The sequence below is a fragment of the Brassica rapa genome, chromosome A06 (genome assembly GCF_000309985.2).
Source record: "Brassica rapa cultivar Chiifu-401-42 chromosome A06, CAAS_Brap_v3.01, whole genome shotgun sequence".
Classification (NCBI taxonomy): Eukaryota; Viridiplantae; Streptophyta; class Magnoliopsida; order Brassicales; family Brassicaceae; genus Brassica; species Brassica rapa.
The window spans coordinates 4,665,329-4,683,054 of NC_024800.2; the positions used below are offsets into that span (position 1 = coordinate 4,665,329).

The following is a 17,726-nucleotide window of genomic DNA, read 5'->3' on the forward strand; positions in this document are numbered from 1 at the left end:
TAAAATTAAAACTTGGTGGAAAAAAAAAAAAGGAGAAATCGAATTTTATCATATAAGATAATAAAAGAGGTTTTGTTGGAGCAATAGAAACTTTATGCCACGTACATGTCACGCTATTATGTATTTTGATTCGTTAAGTTGCATTCTATGTTCACACGTAAACCACGCCAATTGGATTTTTTGGAGCCAAACAGGATCGACTTTTATTTAAGGGAAAATTGCCAAAAGAGAACAAGAAATCAACATAGTTGTCCCTATGGTATAAATCCATTTTTTTCCATTTTTTCTCCTTTTTACCCTTTCCATATGTTAAAATTAATGTAATAAATAGTTATAAGAATCAAAAAATTATTAAAAATATAAAAAACTAATAAAACACCCATTTACACAAACACATATTTTTTTAGGTTTGAAAAACATAATAAATAATGTTTTTAAATTACGTTCTACTAAAAGTAGAATTCTGTTTCTACACAAAACGGGTGAGTAGAAAATGAATTCTAGAATGAACACATCCATCTACTTGTTTTAGAACGTAAAAACTACTTTTTACTATAATTCTAAATATGGGGAATACGAATTCTACTATTTGTAATGATCGCTACTTTTATTCAGAAACATGTTTCTACTTTTATCGAGTATTCTAAGTTATCAGGAATGCAAAATCTAAAACATACACGAACGTCCACATAGTGTAGAAATTACATTCTGGAATTTTGTTATGTTCTACACAGTGTAGAAGGTGCCTTCTACGGATAAAAAAACTGAATTTTCGAAAATTAAGGAAGTTGCAGTTTTAAAAATATTCTAAAAATATTCTAACTTCCTAAAACGTGTTTTCATTGATTTGCTTCGTGAAAAATTAAAAAAAAAAACGATTTTGAATGTTCTTCTTCACCAATCTATGATTTCCCCATGATTTTTCTATAGTTTGTCTTGTGATTTTCACAAAAACTTGTTCTATGATGCATATCTATACAACATGTGGTGTTTGGGAGTTTGGAGCAACCACGGGATGGGTTTTTTCGGCTGATGAGAAAGGGGCTAGGCTACTGTTATTGGAATCAAGTTCTACCTTAGAGGTTTTTAAAAGAATGGTTTTGGAAGATTTTGATATGGAAGAAGATAGCTTACCCGATTTGGAGTTGAGTTATCTACCTAATGAGTTGATCAATACATCAACTTGTCCACCTGTGATCATTGCGAATGATCGACAGCTTCAGAATTTTGTTGGTTTTGTTCAAAAGTGTGTTTCTACTCGATTGTGTGTAACGTCTAAAGCCAAAGTTGAGAATCTGAATGAACCAGACTTTGATCTTAACAAGTCGCCAGCTGATTCAAGTTCTGCTCAAGAGGAGGGAAACTCGGTTGATAGGGGGAACGAACCGGCTCCTGTGTTTGTTGAGAGGCAGTGCGAGAAAAAGAAAGAAAAGATTAGAAGAGTCGAAGTTGATGAGGATGCCTATCATGCCGATACTATGATCTCGGCCAAAGAGGACATACATAAGATGTCAAAGTTTTCTGTGCTCAATGTTGTTAAGAAGGGACAATTGTTTGAGAACAAAACTTTGCTGAAGGCGACTTTCGAGCTATGTGCAATGAAGCATAACTTTCACTACGAGGTTATCAAAACGGATAGACAACTTTGGTACGTTAGATGTGAGGATAATGCATGCAATTGGTGTGTTCGAGCAGAGTGTTTGAAGGATTCTGAATATTTCATTATCAAAAAGTATGTCGGTGAACATACATGCGCACCTTCAAACAAAACCAAACCGGGTAGGACTGCTTCGGCCAAAACTATAGGCAGTCTGATTATGCATAGGTATGAAGGGGTTAAGGAAGGGCCAAAATGCAATGATATAATACAGATTATGCTTATGGATCATGGCTGTGAGATCACGAAATCTTTAGCATGGGATGCTCGTGAATATGCGGTTAATGCTGTTAGAGGTATACCAGAGAGAAGTTATGGAAAAATACCGAAATACTTGCACATGCTCAGAGAGGCTAATCCGGGAACCGACTGTGAAATCCTTCTGGTGTCTCATAGGCTGAACTGCCTTGACAATACGCGGAATAAGGTTTGCGAACCCATCCACCTCCTTGTACCTTTTCCTACCCGAGCAGTCGAACACTTCAATGCTTCTCGTCACGAAACTGATGCACAAGGCGATCCAATGATTCCCACTGACATGAACAGGGACATACAGGCGATCCACATCTATATTCCATATCTCATGTGTCCTGCCATGTGGTGGAAGGACTCCTTTACCGAACTGCAGTAGCAAATTATGAAGCATGTAGCTCTTTCTACCCTGACCTTCTAAATGACCATACTCTTTTTTAATCATATTGCTGAAGACGACAGTCATGAAGGCGACACGATGAGGTCTCCATCGTTTCAAAGATGTTCTCTCCCGGAATACGTACATTGCAGCGTCAATCTCCTGCATATTTTGAAAATCTTAGCACACACAATGTATTTAAAAGACACAAATGGAAGCAAATAGTCTCTAAGGTTTACCAAGCTATTTAACCACTCAGATTTATCCATAAGACGATTAGCAATCTCAAAATCTAAAGTGGCAGGTCCAATCCGTATACGTCTGAAACCAAATACAATGATAAAATTGTAAAACATTGAAACGTTTATTTTAAATGTATTAATACATGACATATGAATGAGAATAGAGTACTTACGTAGAGGAAGTTGACCAAGTTCTAACTTTTTCCCAATCCTCTTCACGGAAAAACACCAACGCGGCATCTGGCGAGTCTTCTTTGGTTCGATCCATTTCCTCATCATTCCACTGCAGTGGAGCCATGTTAAACGGTTTCGATTTACTTGACGTCTCAGCTTTCACTTGAGACAGATCAAAACCGTCAACAAATGTAGCTTGGGACAGGTCCCGCAAGTCTTGTGTACTCAATCCAAAATCAAAATCATTAGTTTCTGTAGCAATCTTTTTCCCGTCCTATTCATTAAAATTTAAAACATTGCATATAAGAAGAAGCCATTTATTCATAACACAAACAAAGCATTACATTCATAGAGTTTAATACACAAACAGTCGAACATATTACACTTTAGAAACCTATTACACAAAGTTTCACATTCCATATTACATAATATTACACAGTCAATATGAAGTTCCATACGTCTAGCTCCAGCACCCTAACTCAAGCATCCTAGTTCCAGGTTCATCAAGTTCTACACTTTCTCTTAGGTAGTACCTTTTTTGTTGGAGTAGGTTGATCGCCTTTGCGCTTAGGTGGAGCTTCAGCGCCTTTGCTCTTAGGTGGAGCTTGAGCGCCTTTGCTCTTAGGTGGAGCTTGCTTGGCTTTGCTGTTTAGTGGAGCTTCTTCAGTTTCTTTCTTACTAGGATAGCTTCCTTCACCAGTCAAACTGATTGCGTCCTTGAGCTGTGAAACCTCAATCTCCATCTTCCCCATCCTCTCTGTAAACACTCTCTCCATATTCGCCATTTGCATACTGAGCACATCTCCCAATGAAGTGACAGATGTGCGGATAAGACCCTCAATGAAACTCTTAGTTTCAGGACCAAAAGTCAGAAACTTTTCTGCTGATCGCTTACACAGCACCTTCTTCTTTCTTGTCTCTGCTCCTTCATCAAGAAACTTTCTCTTGCCTTTTCCTGCAACCTGAACCGAAGAGGTCTCCTCGTCTGCTACAACATCCGTATGATCCACGCTCTTATCAGCTTCTGACCCTCTATCATGGCTGTCGGGTTCCTCCATTTTAGACTCTTCAGGGTCTAAAACTGGCCAGTCTGTGCTGCTCCAATCATACTTGTTCCTGATCCTCTCCAAAACAAGGTCCACTCGTTCATCTTCCATCTCACCCTCCCTTGTGTACTGAGCATCTAGAAACACATCACCATTACCAGTCACTGATATGACCGAGAAGAAGTTATCCTGCAAACAGTTAAAATATGAAAATCCAAACAAAATATATACAACAACCATATAAAAGAAAAAAATAGAGAGAATATTACCTTGTTAGTTAAGGAGTCCTCGAGCTCAATGATGTCTTCATAAGAAACTTTTGCAACTCCTTTCCAATTGCCACACCTTGGACCTTTGAAGCTGTCTGAGACTCTTCTGCCTAAAATTTCTCCAAAATCTGGAATTGCCTCCATAATCCAAATCTGGAGAGCATAGGAGAAACCCTCGAAAATGTAGCTCTCCTTCTTACCCAACTTCTTCCTAGCCTTCTCAATCGAACTCAGCAGGAAATCATACGAGTGAAGACCCCAATGGAACTTCCGAACCTTGTCAAAATCCATCACCAACTTGATGTACATATGAGGGATGGACACCTTCTCATCTCTCCCCATCACCACACCCACTATTACACACAAGTAGATCAACCTCATCCTATCAAGCCGAGTCCAGGTGTGAACTTCTTGTAGATGAACCTTTCTGATCGACTGCAAGGTGATCTTACCACCTGTGTGCAGTAGGTTACTCCAAAAACCCCCGTCGTTTTTCCATTTCACTACGTCACTGTTAGTTTCCCGTGTAATCTTGAGGCCTGTCACGGCATGGTACTCCTGAAGCGAAAACCGGAGAGGCGTCCTCGCAAAAACAAACCACTTCTCATGCAGCTTTGAGGTAATCAGCTGCCTACATATGAAGCTATCCACTAGTTTCCCAGAGAACTTGAGATCATTTTCGGCAATAGCCATGATATGTGTGAAAACTGGATCTCTCTTCACATCATCATACTCGGCACACATAGCTTTCTTCAGATCTCTGATAAGTTCCATGCGGCAACTGTTGTTGATCTTCTTAACCCGAGGTTCTGAACCCTCTGCATACAATCGTTTGGGTAGCTCAAGCTCCATATCTACAAAAGATAATAAAACACATGGTTGTTAACACCAAAAGACATCACATGAAAGCATAAACACGCAAACGTCCGAAACAAGCGTAAGAGTGAAACTGAGCCAAACACAAGATAATAATCAAAACCAAACACCATTGTCTAATCAAATTTAAATTTAGAAACACAGTAGATCGATAAATCAAATTAAAACAAGTCAATCTCCATCTCGCAAACAAATCAGCAAACTAAGACAATTACGAGTCAACTACACACAAACTTTGTTCAGCGAAATCAGTATCGTAACAGTCACGAACACAAACAATAACATTGTTCAACGAAATCAGTATCGTAACACTCACAAAGACAAACACAAACACTAACATTGTTCAATAAAATCGGTTCACATAATCAAAAAGTCAATCCACACAAGCAAACAAATATTTATCCAAGTCAAAGTCACAAAATTAATAATGAAACAAAGACTAAGACAAATCAAAGAAACAAACCGTTCGCAAATTGAGGCAGAGAGGCGGAGAGGCGGAGAGAAGCGGAGAGGTGGCGATAAGCGGAGAGGTGGCGAGAGGTGGAGAGAACCGACGAGGCGGCGAGAGGAGGAAAGACGCCGAGAGAGGCGGAGAGAAGCAGAGAGGTGGCGAGAAGCGGAGAGGCGGCGAGAGGCGGAGAGAGGTGGAGAGAGGCGGAGAGTAGCAGAGAGACGTAGAGGTGGAGAGAGAAGCTTCGGTGGGTTCCGTCGTTGATTTCACCGGAGGGAGCACAACGGAGAAGACAAAATCGCCATCTTTATCTCCGTGAAAGAGAGAGGCGGAGAGACCAACGATGTTAGGGTTAGGGAAATCAAGCTTTTGACCCCTTTTCTTCTGATTTTTTTTCTAACCCGGTAACTTTATTAAACCGAATCATCTTTATTTTTTTATAAAAAACCAAATTAATTATGTTTAATAAGATTAATTAAAGGTTACTTTTGGTATTATGGAAAACATTATACTATAGGGACTACTTTAGGTTGGATTTATACTATAGGGACAACTATGTTGATTTCTTGTTCTCTTTTGGCAATTTTCCCTTTATTTAATAAATGATTCGATTGTAATAGAAAGTTCGCGATTTGAGCATTTTAAATAGTTTTCCATTTTTTTAACGGTAAATATAAAGTAAAATATATTTAATAATATACCAAACCTTACATCAAATATAAATGGATGAACAATATTACTTCTAATATAGAGTAATAATATTCATTTTAAGAGAAATTACATGTTTACCATTTTTATGGTACCACTTTTCATTTTTACCACCACTAAAGAGACATTTTCAAAAATACTTTTTTTCATTAAGGGTATGACTGGTTTTCCAGATATCACCCGCAAACGCAGCTTTTGCGATTGGTAGCGGTTGTTGGCGTTTTGCAACAATCGCTCAAATCGCTCCAAACCGCTCCAAATCGCTCTGAACCTCATAAATTAAAAAGTTGGTTCCAGCTAGTGTTTGCGGTTGCGGACGGTTGCGGGAGAATAAAAATTTTTTTTCCAAAACAATATAAATATTAAAATAAAAATATTCAATAAAAAATTAAATTAGAATTATAAAAATGTAAATATTGTTAATTTATTATTTAACCGCTCCTGCATTTGCTAGTTAACCAGTCATAAGTATCTCGCAAACGCACCAATTTCTAACCGCAGAACCAGTCGTACAAATCTCTTAAAACCGCTAGAAACCGCAACTACCTGCATCCGCAAACTCCCGCAATCGCAACTGATGCGGTTGAACCAGTCAGGCCCTAAGTGGCAAAAGACTCTTATGCACTTGTTATTTATATATAATAAATTATTATTTAAATAATAAAAAAATAATAAAAAAAAGAAACTTTTTTTATGTTTTCGAATTATAGTTTTTCAAATTCAAACTTTTTTATAAAGTTTTTTTTTTAAATTGTTTTTTCGAATTTTTTTTATTCTTTTTTCAAATTTCTTTTTCAAAAACGAAAATCATGTTTGAAACTACTTTTTTTAAATTTTTTATATACTTTTTAAGTATTTCTTTATATATTTATTAGAATTCTAAATTTCACATTCCAAAAACCCTATCCCACCCTTCAACTCTAAACCCTAAGTCTAGATTAGTTAACCCTCGTGTTCTAAAACGCCGATGCCTAGCCGCAAAATCGTCCGCGTAGGCGTTCGACGGCAAGCCAGCGCCGCGATTAAAGCCAAATCGGCTTAACTATGCGGACGACCGATAAATCGGTCAATCGAAGCGATTAATCGGTTTTTGAACCGACTTTTACCGCTTAAATCCGCGTAAACTTCAACTATCCAGTTAATTATGGGCTTATATTTAAAGCCCATTTGCAAGTAACTACTCAGAGACTAGCTAGTGACTATTTATAGATGTCTTCAACCCTTTTCCTCTTTATACCTTACCGATGTGGGATCTTTGATATGTGTTTTTAAAATTTTTTGGCGTAAAATTAAATACGCATTGGCAGTCCATCGAACCGTTGACCTTAAACTGCCCCAACATCTGCGCACTCCATTACACCAACGCATCCTGTGATGTCTCTTTATGTATTTTGATGTTTATATTCATATTTTATTTATATATAAATATTTATAATTTAAAAATATTAAAAAATTAATCACCGATTACTCTCCGATTAATTTCCGATTTTTCACTAACTCGCTAGGCGTTAACTGACCGCCCGACTAACGCCTAGCGTCTTTTCGAACCTTGGTTAACCCTAAGAGTATAATTGTCTTTTACCCTTCATTAAAAGTGAAGATAAAAATGGTTAGCGTAAACATGAAAAGTGATACTATGAATGTGCTATTTGTAGCAATTTCCCTTCATTTTATTTTATTTTTAGAATAAAATATTTTTTTACAAAATGATCCTTCACTTTTATATGTTTTTATTTCTTATCTAAATAGAACTATATGTTATAAAAATTTACATTCAAATATTATTAAATTAATAATATCAATAATATACTAGTTTAAACTTTAAAAATACTAATAATTTATATTACATTAAAAATACAATAACGTGATATAATAATCTAAAATACATAATCAACAAAAAAAACAAAAGACAAAAATAGTCAATAGTAATTTTGTTGCTAAAAAACTTATTATATAACACACCATTAGTTTTAAAACAATCTTCAGTTTTGCTAATATTGTTGTATTGTTTTACTATTAAAAAAAGAATTTCAGATTTCAAAATTTATGGTTTTTACTCTAAATGAATCTAATTTCTTTTAGTAAAAAAAATAGAGAGAATCGTAATAACAAATTTCCTTTTTATAGTAACTATATTATTAATACTAAGTACTTTTTGGTATTGTTTAGAAACATAAATAACAGTATAAATAAAAATTGTTTGGAAATATGGATAGTAATATTTTTAATACTTTCTTTTATTTATACATTTAGCCGTTACATTTACAATAAATTAAGTATTTCTTTTATTTACAGATTATACCACTGCAAATAAAATCAATTTAAATTAATTAATTACGATTACAAAGCTTATCTAACTAAATCGATATTCATACATTGATCATTGTTAATATTGTACGATTATTAACTAAATCGTCTGTAGTCTTATATAAAAATTTTGAGAGTTCAATTTTTTGGAAAACAAAATATCATAAGATTAATAATAATTCATAGAAAACTAACGCAAAAAATTTAAAAAATTAGTATGTTGTTTCATTTTAAAATAAATTAACGAAAAACAACAAGTTAATATATGAATAGTATTATTACATCAAATTCTATCAAGTTATAAAAAATTTAATATAATATTATGTACAAATAAAAAAATTATTATCAAACATCTATATTATAAAATAATATATTCTACTATACATGTAAATTACAAAACATAAAAATATACATGAGATATTTTTTTTTAATCTAGCGATTTATGAGTTTACGTTGAACACAAGTTAAATCAAACACTTGTACAGGAGCGCGGATCAAGTTCTAATTTTATTTATACTAACAACCGTTATAGATAGTTTTAGAAAATAACAATGCATATGAATACATTTTTTCAAAAACTAATTTCTATGAACTCCACATACAATTTATGGTTTTCAGTATTTGTTGATAAATAAAAGTAATTAAATATTAATATTTTATTGTGAGATATCCATAGTTTGTGTTGAATTTTACGTAATTTTGAAATATCCATAATTACCATATATGTATATGTATGTATTTTGAGAACTCCAATGAGAGAACTCTCCAACATGCAATTCCCTCCCCTCGTCAACTTGTAACTCTTTTTTAGTAAAAGGTCAAATTGTAAACTTTAAAATTATATATAGTGTCATTTTTAGTTATAGATTGTTAAATTGTTTTATTTTAGTTACGTATAAATGTGTGTGGGTGTGTTTTAATGTTATTCGACTGAACTTGTAATCTGAAATTCGATCGAGTAATACTCCAACAAATATACTCAATACTTATCCAGAGTTTTGAACTATTTTCTAAACAAATAAGTGACGGACTCCGCAAATAAAAAATCATGACATAGAAATTAAAAAAAGATCTATTAGTAACATGAATGCTTTTTGACAAAAAAAAATTGAGATTGCTTTTGTTGACCAATAAATTTTAAACAAAAGATGCCGAGTAGCTCATGGCCCAGTGGCCATATGACAGTCTCTTTGGGACCTTGGCATCAAGGGTTCAACTCCTTCCTGCCTCCTGTAGTGAGGCCTTCCCCTCTATGAGGGTTTGGGCTATCGGACCGGCCCGTTGTGGCCCGAAAGTTGACAAAAAAAAAAAAACAAAAGATATATGTGGGACCTATGTAAATCCAGTGTACAAATAACTCTCCCAGAGAAGGTGGATATTAGTAGTTGTTCTATAAATTTATTCACACATTGAAACACTAGTTAAATATTCAAAAAATTTCCTTGTTTGATCACTAGCATGGCATAACATTATTTGTTTATCCTGATTTAATTAAAGGCAAAAAGATAAATTAATAGAAAAATGCATTGAAATCATAAAATAATATTTATTTTGTAACAAATATTTTATGTTGCAGCAACATTTAATTTAAAAGGAATGAGGTGATAGATAGAATATAAAGACATAGTTGCCCTTTGACACGGTATTACAAAACCGTGCATGTCTTTGAGTTAGGCAATCGAAACCAGCTTAGCCGGTTTTATATTTTTGTTTTTCAAAAACGCAAAAATATGATAAAATAAGAAAAACGCAGAAACAAAGCTAGAACAATATAAGAATTCCTCTTACAATCTCAATAAGTTTTGATTATATTTTCTAACAATTTTTTCTTTTTTTACGAACTCGTTCTTAAGTTTGTATCAACTTCTAAATAGACAACAGATCATCCCATATCACAGAGAAGAGCTATAATAGGAAACTAGAGTTTTAGTAAACCTACACTCATAACCTGTGGGAAATTGGCATATATATTGGTGTCTGAACTTTATATGTAGCGTGTATCTTTTATCTCTTCGTTTGTCTATCACTTTATCAAGTAATTTAGTTTCCACAACATTTTCCAAACCCTAAGATACATAATGCATATCTGTATACGTACATATCGACGGACCGACAATTTTGAAAGATCATATGATGTTACACATTCCACCGATGACTTTGACGGAGTCCAATAATATTACAATCGCTGATACAATGACAATTAAGGTTCAATATATAGGTTACTGACTATTTTTTTGGTCACCAGGTTACTGACTACTTACGAACGTATATATACATGTTTTAATAGGGTTTCGTTTTTGGTTCCAAATTACGTACCATTTATCGTACATTCGTACTTCTTCTCAAAGAAATCTGGGTTTCGAGTATAGCTTTTTGTTTTAAATTTTCGAGTATCGTTCGTAAGTTAAAGATATATATTAAAGTAATATTCAAATTTATACAAAACTAAGCAACTGCTTCACTTTATTTAGTGGAAGTGGTCGTGAGCAAAGTATATACATAGTATTTTTTCTTGCCTCGAACGAAATAACCTTATATGATCCCCGAATAGTCAAACTTAATGAGGTCGGAGACTTCAATAGCAAAGTCGCATTTTTTGTATTTATATGTCCATGAAAAATAACGATAGCTAAAGAAGAAAAGATTAATATATCTACTACAATAAATAAAAAAATCAACAGTTGACCAACTAACCCAAAACAACGAAGAGTCAATAACTAGAAGAAGGTTCGATACAGTAAATTTTGATATTTTCTGCAACGTTCAAGACTTTAAAAATAAAAACCCGTACATAAAGAGTCAATAACTAGAAGAAGGTTCGATACAGTAAATTTTGATATTTTCTGCAACGTTCAAGAGTTTAAAAATAAAAACCCGTACATAAAATTACAGTTTATGCTTCTCAAAGAATCAAGTTATAAAATATACATTGGATTATGGATATATCTCCATATTGAGAATTCAATGGACCTTAAATAATATATAAAAAGTTTAGATCAATTTCTTTATCACCAATTGGTTTTAAGTTATAAATTCATAATAAACTCAAATCTAACATGGTACGATAGCACAAATCCTAAACATCCTAAACTCCTAATTAATATAATATTTTCATCTAGGTATAAAAATGATACTTAACCTTTCCGACCGGATATAGCTGTCGTATTATACTCGTTCAACCGATTATAAATTTATGACCGATAAAGGTTATTATCCCGAGAAAGAGTATTACAAATATGTATCACACATCGAAAATTCCATGTGACCTTAAGTAATATATAAAAGATTCGGGTCAGTGCATTTATCACCAATTGATTTTAAGTTAGAAACACATGGTAAACCCGAATCTAGAAGATAGCGATACATATTTCTCCAAAAAGTATGTATAATCAAGATTACTCATTAGACTTTGATGCAAATAACTCATTACTCGAGAACATCATAGCTAGATTTAAAACTCTGCCTATAAGTCTACGTTTACTATTTGATTGTATTATTTGGTACCAAATATCAGTCTGATTACGACATGGAGTTTGGACACAGGTAATCGACATAGATAATCTATAAGCTATGATTTATTTGTGATTTTAGTTTGTTTATAACCACAATTTAGAAACAAACAAGAGATGGGTCATTGGTCCTTAAAAGAAAGTACCCACTTGCTCTTCTTTATAATTCTCAAAAAACACCAATCTCCGTAAAAGTCTTCTCTCCTTCTAAGTCCATCAAAGTCTATCTGCCAGCCTTTGCATATATATTTTCTTGACTTTTTGCCGCTTCTATCAATTATCATTGATAATTCGGTCGTATACAAAGGTATACATTTATACATAATGTTTAAGTGCATGTGTACCCTGAGTAGTTTACACATAAATACGTGTATAGGGAAAATTCTGATAGTTTGGTTTTTCTTTTAACGTCTGTAAAGGGAAGTTATGGATGAATTATTCTTACGATATCTAACATTATATCAAAATTTATTATGTTATTCATTCCAGATTTAATAATTTCAGGTTTGATCTAGAAGACACAAATGTTAAAATCGATTGTAGAGCATAACCTTTCTAATGATTAAAAACTATTACACTAAGCTTAACCAAACTTTCGCATGGAGTTGACAAACCGCATTGCCTCCATGCACAAATAATTAAAATGTTGTTAATTAGAGATGATAATATTTCTACAGTTTAGGACACTGTACTATAATATGGATGAATTGAATATTAAAGTTGACATGATAGACCGATATTTTCCCATTCTTATTGTTGGTCAGAGAGACCCAGCATATCAAAATTATTAGTATAGTAAATTATCATCTTTTGATGTAATGACTATAAAATGAACATGTATATTTATAGCGCACCCTAGATTTTGTTCATACAATTTTTTTTTTAAAACCCTAACACACGCAAGAATGAGTTGTACTAACTTGTACGTACCCGGGAACTTCACGGTCGACCTAAAATGATTTTTCATTCTCTTAATTAATTCCGCAAGTCTCTATGCATCTGCCTACTTGTACGCTCAAATTTGACATTTAAGCTTCGTCAAACGTTTGCTTTTCTTTATTTAGTTCTTCTTAAAATTAAAATGATTGTGCATGACTATAACAATCCTCACATGTAAATGTTTTCCTTGTATCATGCTACAAAAATTCAGTTACTTTACACCGAAAAAAAAATTTAGTTAAGCGGGATTATATTCTCAACATAATTGTTTTTTGAATTCTCCACGACAGCTGAAAGTCAATATTAAAGACTGCGTAAAATGCAATGTAGATCAAAGTTATGCAATGTAGATAGTTTGTGATTTTTTAGAAACATATGAGTGTAGATTACATTTTTCCCCTTGAGCCTTGAGGTACTGAAAAAAAAATATCATACTTAGAACTCCATTCTCATACATTAGTTTCACGTTCGTGTAAAAAATTTTATTCCCTTCAGTACGTAAACTATAAAAAAAAAAAAAAAAAACTATAACAAAATTTTATTCTCATTATATAGGTCTCAACCTTTTTTCAAAGTTCGTTCCCGCGTCCATCAGAAAATTGTATATAAACTGGGCCTATTTAACAATATTGGGCCTTAATTTATGTTATATGCCAGATGACATCTAAGCTACGTAGAAAAACATTCATTACACAGTTACCTACATTACAAGTCACACAACTTATTACAACACAATGTTTTCTCAGTTTTCTCGGTGCAAATGTTAAAAATGTTCTCAGCTGTTATGTCATATGCTAAACACGTAGGAAAACATTGGATTTCGTTTCCCATTCGTAAAGGAAGGAATAAATCTAGCTGACCAATCGTTGTGTTTAATTTCAAATGTTTAAAAAAATGTTTACATTTAAACATTAAATAATTATTTATTGAACGAAAAAATAGCGTATAATCAAGGTTACAGCCTATGTAAAATACACATTCATTACATTAAAAGCTTTTTATTTCTTCATATATTTATAACTGTTATTTTCCTTTCTACATTATACTACGTGAATTACTTGTATTGTATCCCTCTAAATAATCACTATTTGGACCATTTGTTAAGTTCGTGTTGGTAAGCAGACTAAGCCAAAGGGGACTTATTGAATTTTGAATATGGTGTAAAGCTAATGAGACAGAAAATTGATAGGGCATCCACTTTTGTCTGTGTCTGTCCCTAGTTTTTATATGAAAATAAGAATAGAGGTTTGTTTGTATGTTTATGTGTCGGTGGGATCTGACTATGCTACAGCGTTTGCTTGAGGGAATTTGAAAATTTCTCTATATACAATAGTGGCAGTGTATGGCTCAATGGGTAAGAGAACGGTTTCATATAATTAGAAGGACGGACCATGCTACCGAAACATTATTTTATATGTGATCCAAAAGGACCACAACCATGGATGAAATCGCAACTTGAGAAAAATGCAAGTAAAAATGAAATTTCGAAAGAGTGAGAAAAAGGAATCCGTGAAGAATAGTATTCCGTTTACAAAGGAAAACATCCAAACATATGTGTTGCAAGTTGTAACTTTCACCTTTATTTTTGCATCATATTCATCATGGACCTCTATGTATTTTTGTGTTTTCTCCAAAACAAATAAATAAATAAAGATATTTACTACTTTGTTTTTTTTTGTCAACTTACTACATTGTGTTTGGCTGACTCTTTAATGTCTAGGAAATACTAAAAAAACTTTTGTAGAAAGTTTTCATTACATATCCAAAATGCCAAGTTTGTTTTCTGATTCATACTAACATTAAAAGACAATTTCATTGACAGTAAATAACTAAGATGTGAGAAGAGGGATTATAAAGATTTTTTATTAGCAACACATACACAATGCGTTTATTCTTCCATAAACGTATTTCACGTTCATTCATTAAATAAGATTGATTTTAGGCATCTAAATTGTCGTTCAACCTTTGTTTGTCACATGTTTTTAGTCTAACTAGATTTTGTTTAGTATGTTTTGCATTGTAGTTTGATTCATATGTGTTCGACAAAGTGCTTAAACCACTTTAGAGTTGTGAATACAAGAATAATCTCTACCTAATGGTGCTTATTGAACTCTTTGCCGGAAAAGATACATCCATGATCAATCTTACGTAATTCGGACACATACACTATAATATCCAAAAATGTCGTTATACCATTGTGAAATATCTAAATTGGTTTTGCCATCATCTTGGCAAAGTAAGTAGTTGAGACAAATGCATTAATGAGACATCTAACTTATCAAGGCCAATCTAATTCTCTTGTTGTTTCTTTTTCAATCAGTCTATATAAGATATGTTTACACTCTTTCAAAATGTGCTTGTTGTATTTAAACCAAAAGATACATTTAAAGCTTGAACTCCTTGCTTTTGGCGTTTGTTGGTCACTGATGCAAGTAAACTTAAATCAAACGTTAAACCCCCAGTGGCTGTCGTTGGTGTGTACTTACACTCGCTCGTGAATCACGCTTATACAGTATTACCATTTTCTTTTCTTCTTCTTTTTTCTGAACGAATCAGTAAGGCCATGATTATCGTAGGTCCTAAGTGGAAGTTTTAAACAAAATTTGTGATTTAATTAAATCAAAAGAAAAGGAAAGGAGAATTACCGATCTTTAATAGGGTGTTTTGGAAATCAATTTTTAGGGGAGTTTTATAACCACGTGTCAACATCTCATTTTTTTTGTTTTTTTTTTCTCTTTTTTCTTTTCTCTCTTCCTTTCCTTTTCTCACTGTTTTTCGACTTCTTGTGTTCTCCGTCAGAGGAGAAGAATCCAAACCAACGATGGACGAGGACTGTGTCGGTCCAATTGACGTCGCCTCCGTCTTCTCCGTCAAAAGAAGGAGCAAAAGTCACCGTCGACTCTATCGGTGCTCACCGTATCTCCTCCGTCTTCTTTCATCTACGCCATCAAAAGAAGGATCGAAATCCACCACTAATCAACGAATCTCTCGGTACTGATGGCGTCTCCTCCGACTTGTCTCGTCTTCCACCTCAGAAGAAGGATCGAAACCCATCACAATCGACGACTCTCTTGGTCATCACGGCGTCTCCTCCGTCGGTTCTCGTCTTCTCCGACGTACGACGACTCTATCAGTCTTCACGGCGTCTCCTCTTCTGGTGGGCGATGTGTTAAGTTTGGAGATCAGCTTCTGGTAAGTATGTAACTTCCTCACCTTTATCGTCTGGATTAGTGATGCATATACTTGTATGTAGTTGTCTCGGGGTATTGATAGTCAATCAAGATATTAGTGTGCTTAATTGTTTCCCTTTGATTCATATAACCGAGGAATTGTTTTACATTTTTAAGCTTTCAGTTGATTAAATTGAAGCTTTCCTACGCAATGTTGTGGTTTTGATAATTATCAGATATTGCTGATAGTCATGCGTGTTTATTTCTTCAAAGTTTGTGGTCTTACAGATTTCACTTCCTTTTCTATGTGTCAATGGTGAATATTGTTGTGATTGAAGGTGTTTTGCGTTTGAATTTTCAAGTTAAGGTTTGCCTCTTTAAGATTTCAATTTAGTTAGATATGTGAATGGAGAAAGCATGGTATCAATTTTGAATTGTTTTGTGCTTGAATTTCATATGAAGTAGGTTATCATATGTATTGTCTACTTAAGTTATGTGCTCCAATGTAATATGAATTTATTTTTGCATTTCAGTGCTAGTGGTGGTTGATGGCAAAGTGAACATGCTAGTCTAACACATCCAGTTCTGTGAGACTGTCGGTGAGGTAAGTCTGCAAAACTCTATATCATTTTCTTGCTTTCGTTATGGATAATAGGTAGGTTAATGAATGCGACTGATGAAAGCTTGTTAGAGTTAGGATATGGTTAGTCAATGCTTGTGATGAATACTTGTTTTAGTAGTTAGCTTAATGAATGCTTATGATAAATGGTTGTTTTAGTGATACATTAGGATATGGTTAAGTAATAAATAAGTTAGATACATGTTTACTCAGCTCAACTCTATTCAAATCAAAGAGTAAAGATAATTAAAACACCCGTATCTAACAACATCTTTATCTTCCAACAGTATGTATGTTTCAAGTTTCATAATGTATGTTTCAAGTTTATGTGATCTGTTCTATGTGAAATGTGAGAGAAAGAAACTCAAGTTTATGCAAAGCAAGAGAAGTCCCAAGTTTCTGTTCTTGTATAATTATATAAATACTTGCTCTTGTGTTCTCTGTCCCATGTTCTTGTCTTCGTATTTCAGGTCCAGAAGAGTGTTCTTGTTTTGATGGAGTTAAAGTAATAAGGTAATGGGATTACTCATTATCATCATAGGCACGTAGCATGTTATGTTTCAAACGGATACAATACGTGACACTGATAGTAATGAATGTTCCGGCTATCATATTGAGGTTTTCTTCTAAAATGGCATTGACATTGGCATTGAGACGATCAAGTAAGGTTTTCTTGTTTATGTTTCTTCTTCTTGAGTAAGTGATCTTCTTCAATTTTTTTAACGCTGGATAATTATGCTATTACAACTATGAAAAATATTACAGATGATTCTACAGCCGACAATTCTACATGCGGTATGAAGATTCACGCCTGACTGCATCACCTGAACCGCCCTATCGGATCCACGCTTGACGGTATTCCTTGTGCCATGTTGTAGATCTCTTGTAATCATTTTTCTCATTTAATTCGCATAATTCCGTCTTCTGCGGAAATTGAAATCCAGACCTCCTGATGTAGAAACATTAATAAACCCTTGATCAAACCACGATACCAAGGGAATTTCCATAATTTTCTTCAATTCTTCTAAAAAGTTTAATTTTTTTTTAAGAACCTTTAGTTAAAGAACTCTGAAACCGTTCAAAACGAAAATTTCTTAACTAGAATTCTTAAAATACATTTATATAATT

At 33.6% G+C, this 17,726-nt stretch overlaps 1 protein-coding gene across 1 annotated transcript; it reads right to left on the reverse strand.

The window, feature by feature from the left end:
- Window positions 1-406: 406 nt before the first annotated feature.
- On the reverse strand, window positions 407-6,293 carry LOC117126016. Its single transcript, XM_033273237.1, has 6 exons — window positions 5,359-6,293; window positions 4,020-4,873; window positions 3,238-3,939; window positions 2,704-2,978; window positions 2,528-2,609; window positions 407-2,450 (listed from the first exon to the last, which is right to left on the reverse strand). Exons 2-6 carry the CDS (start codon window positions 4,869-4,871, stop codon window positions 1,911-1,913), a joined length of 2,451 nt encoding a protein of 816 aa, XP_033129128.1. The 5' UTR covers window positions 4,872-4,873; window positions 5,359-6,293; the 3' UTR covers window positions 407-1,910.
- Between the last annotated feature and the right edge of the window lie 11,433 nt (window positions 6,294-17,726).

Coding starts and splice junctions, on each gene's coding strand:
- LOC117126016 (XM_033273237.1), bottom strand. CDS start 4,871: ATGGAGCTTGAGCTACCCAAACGATTGTATGCAGAGGGTTCAGAACCT. Junction 3,940..4,019: donor AGGACTCCTTAACTAACAAG/GTAATATTCTCT, acceptor AACTGTTTGCAG/GATAACTTCTTCTCGGTCAT. Junction 2,979..3,237: donor AACCTACTCCAACAAAAAAG/GTACTACCTAAG, acceptor TTTAATGAATAG/GACGGGAAAAAGATTGCTAC.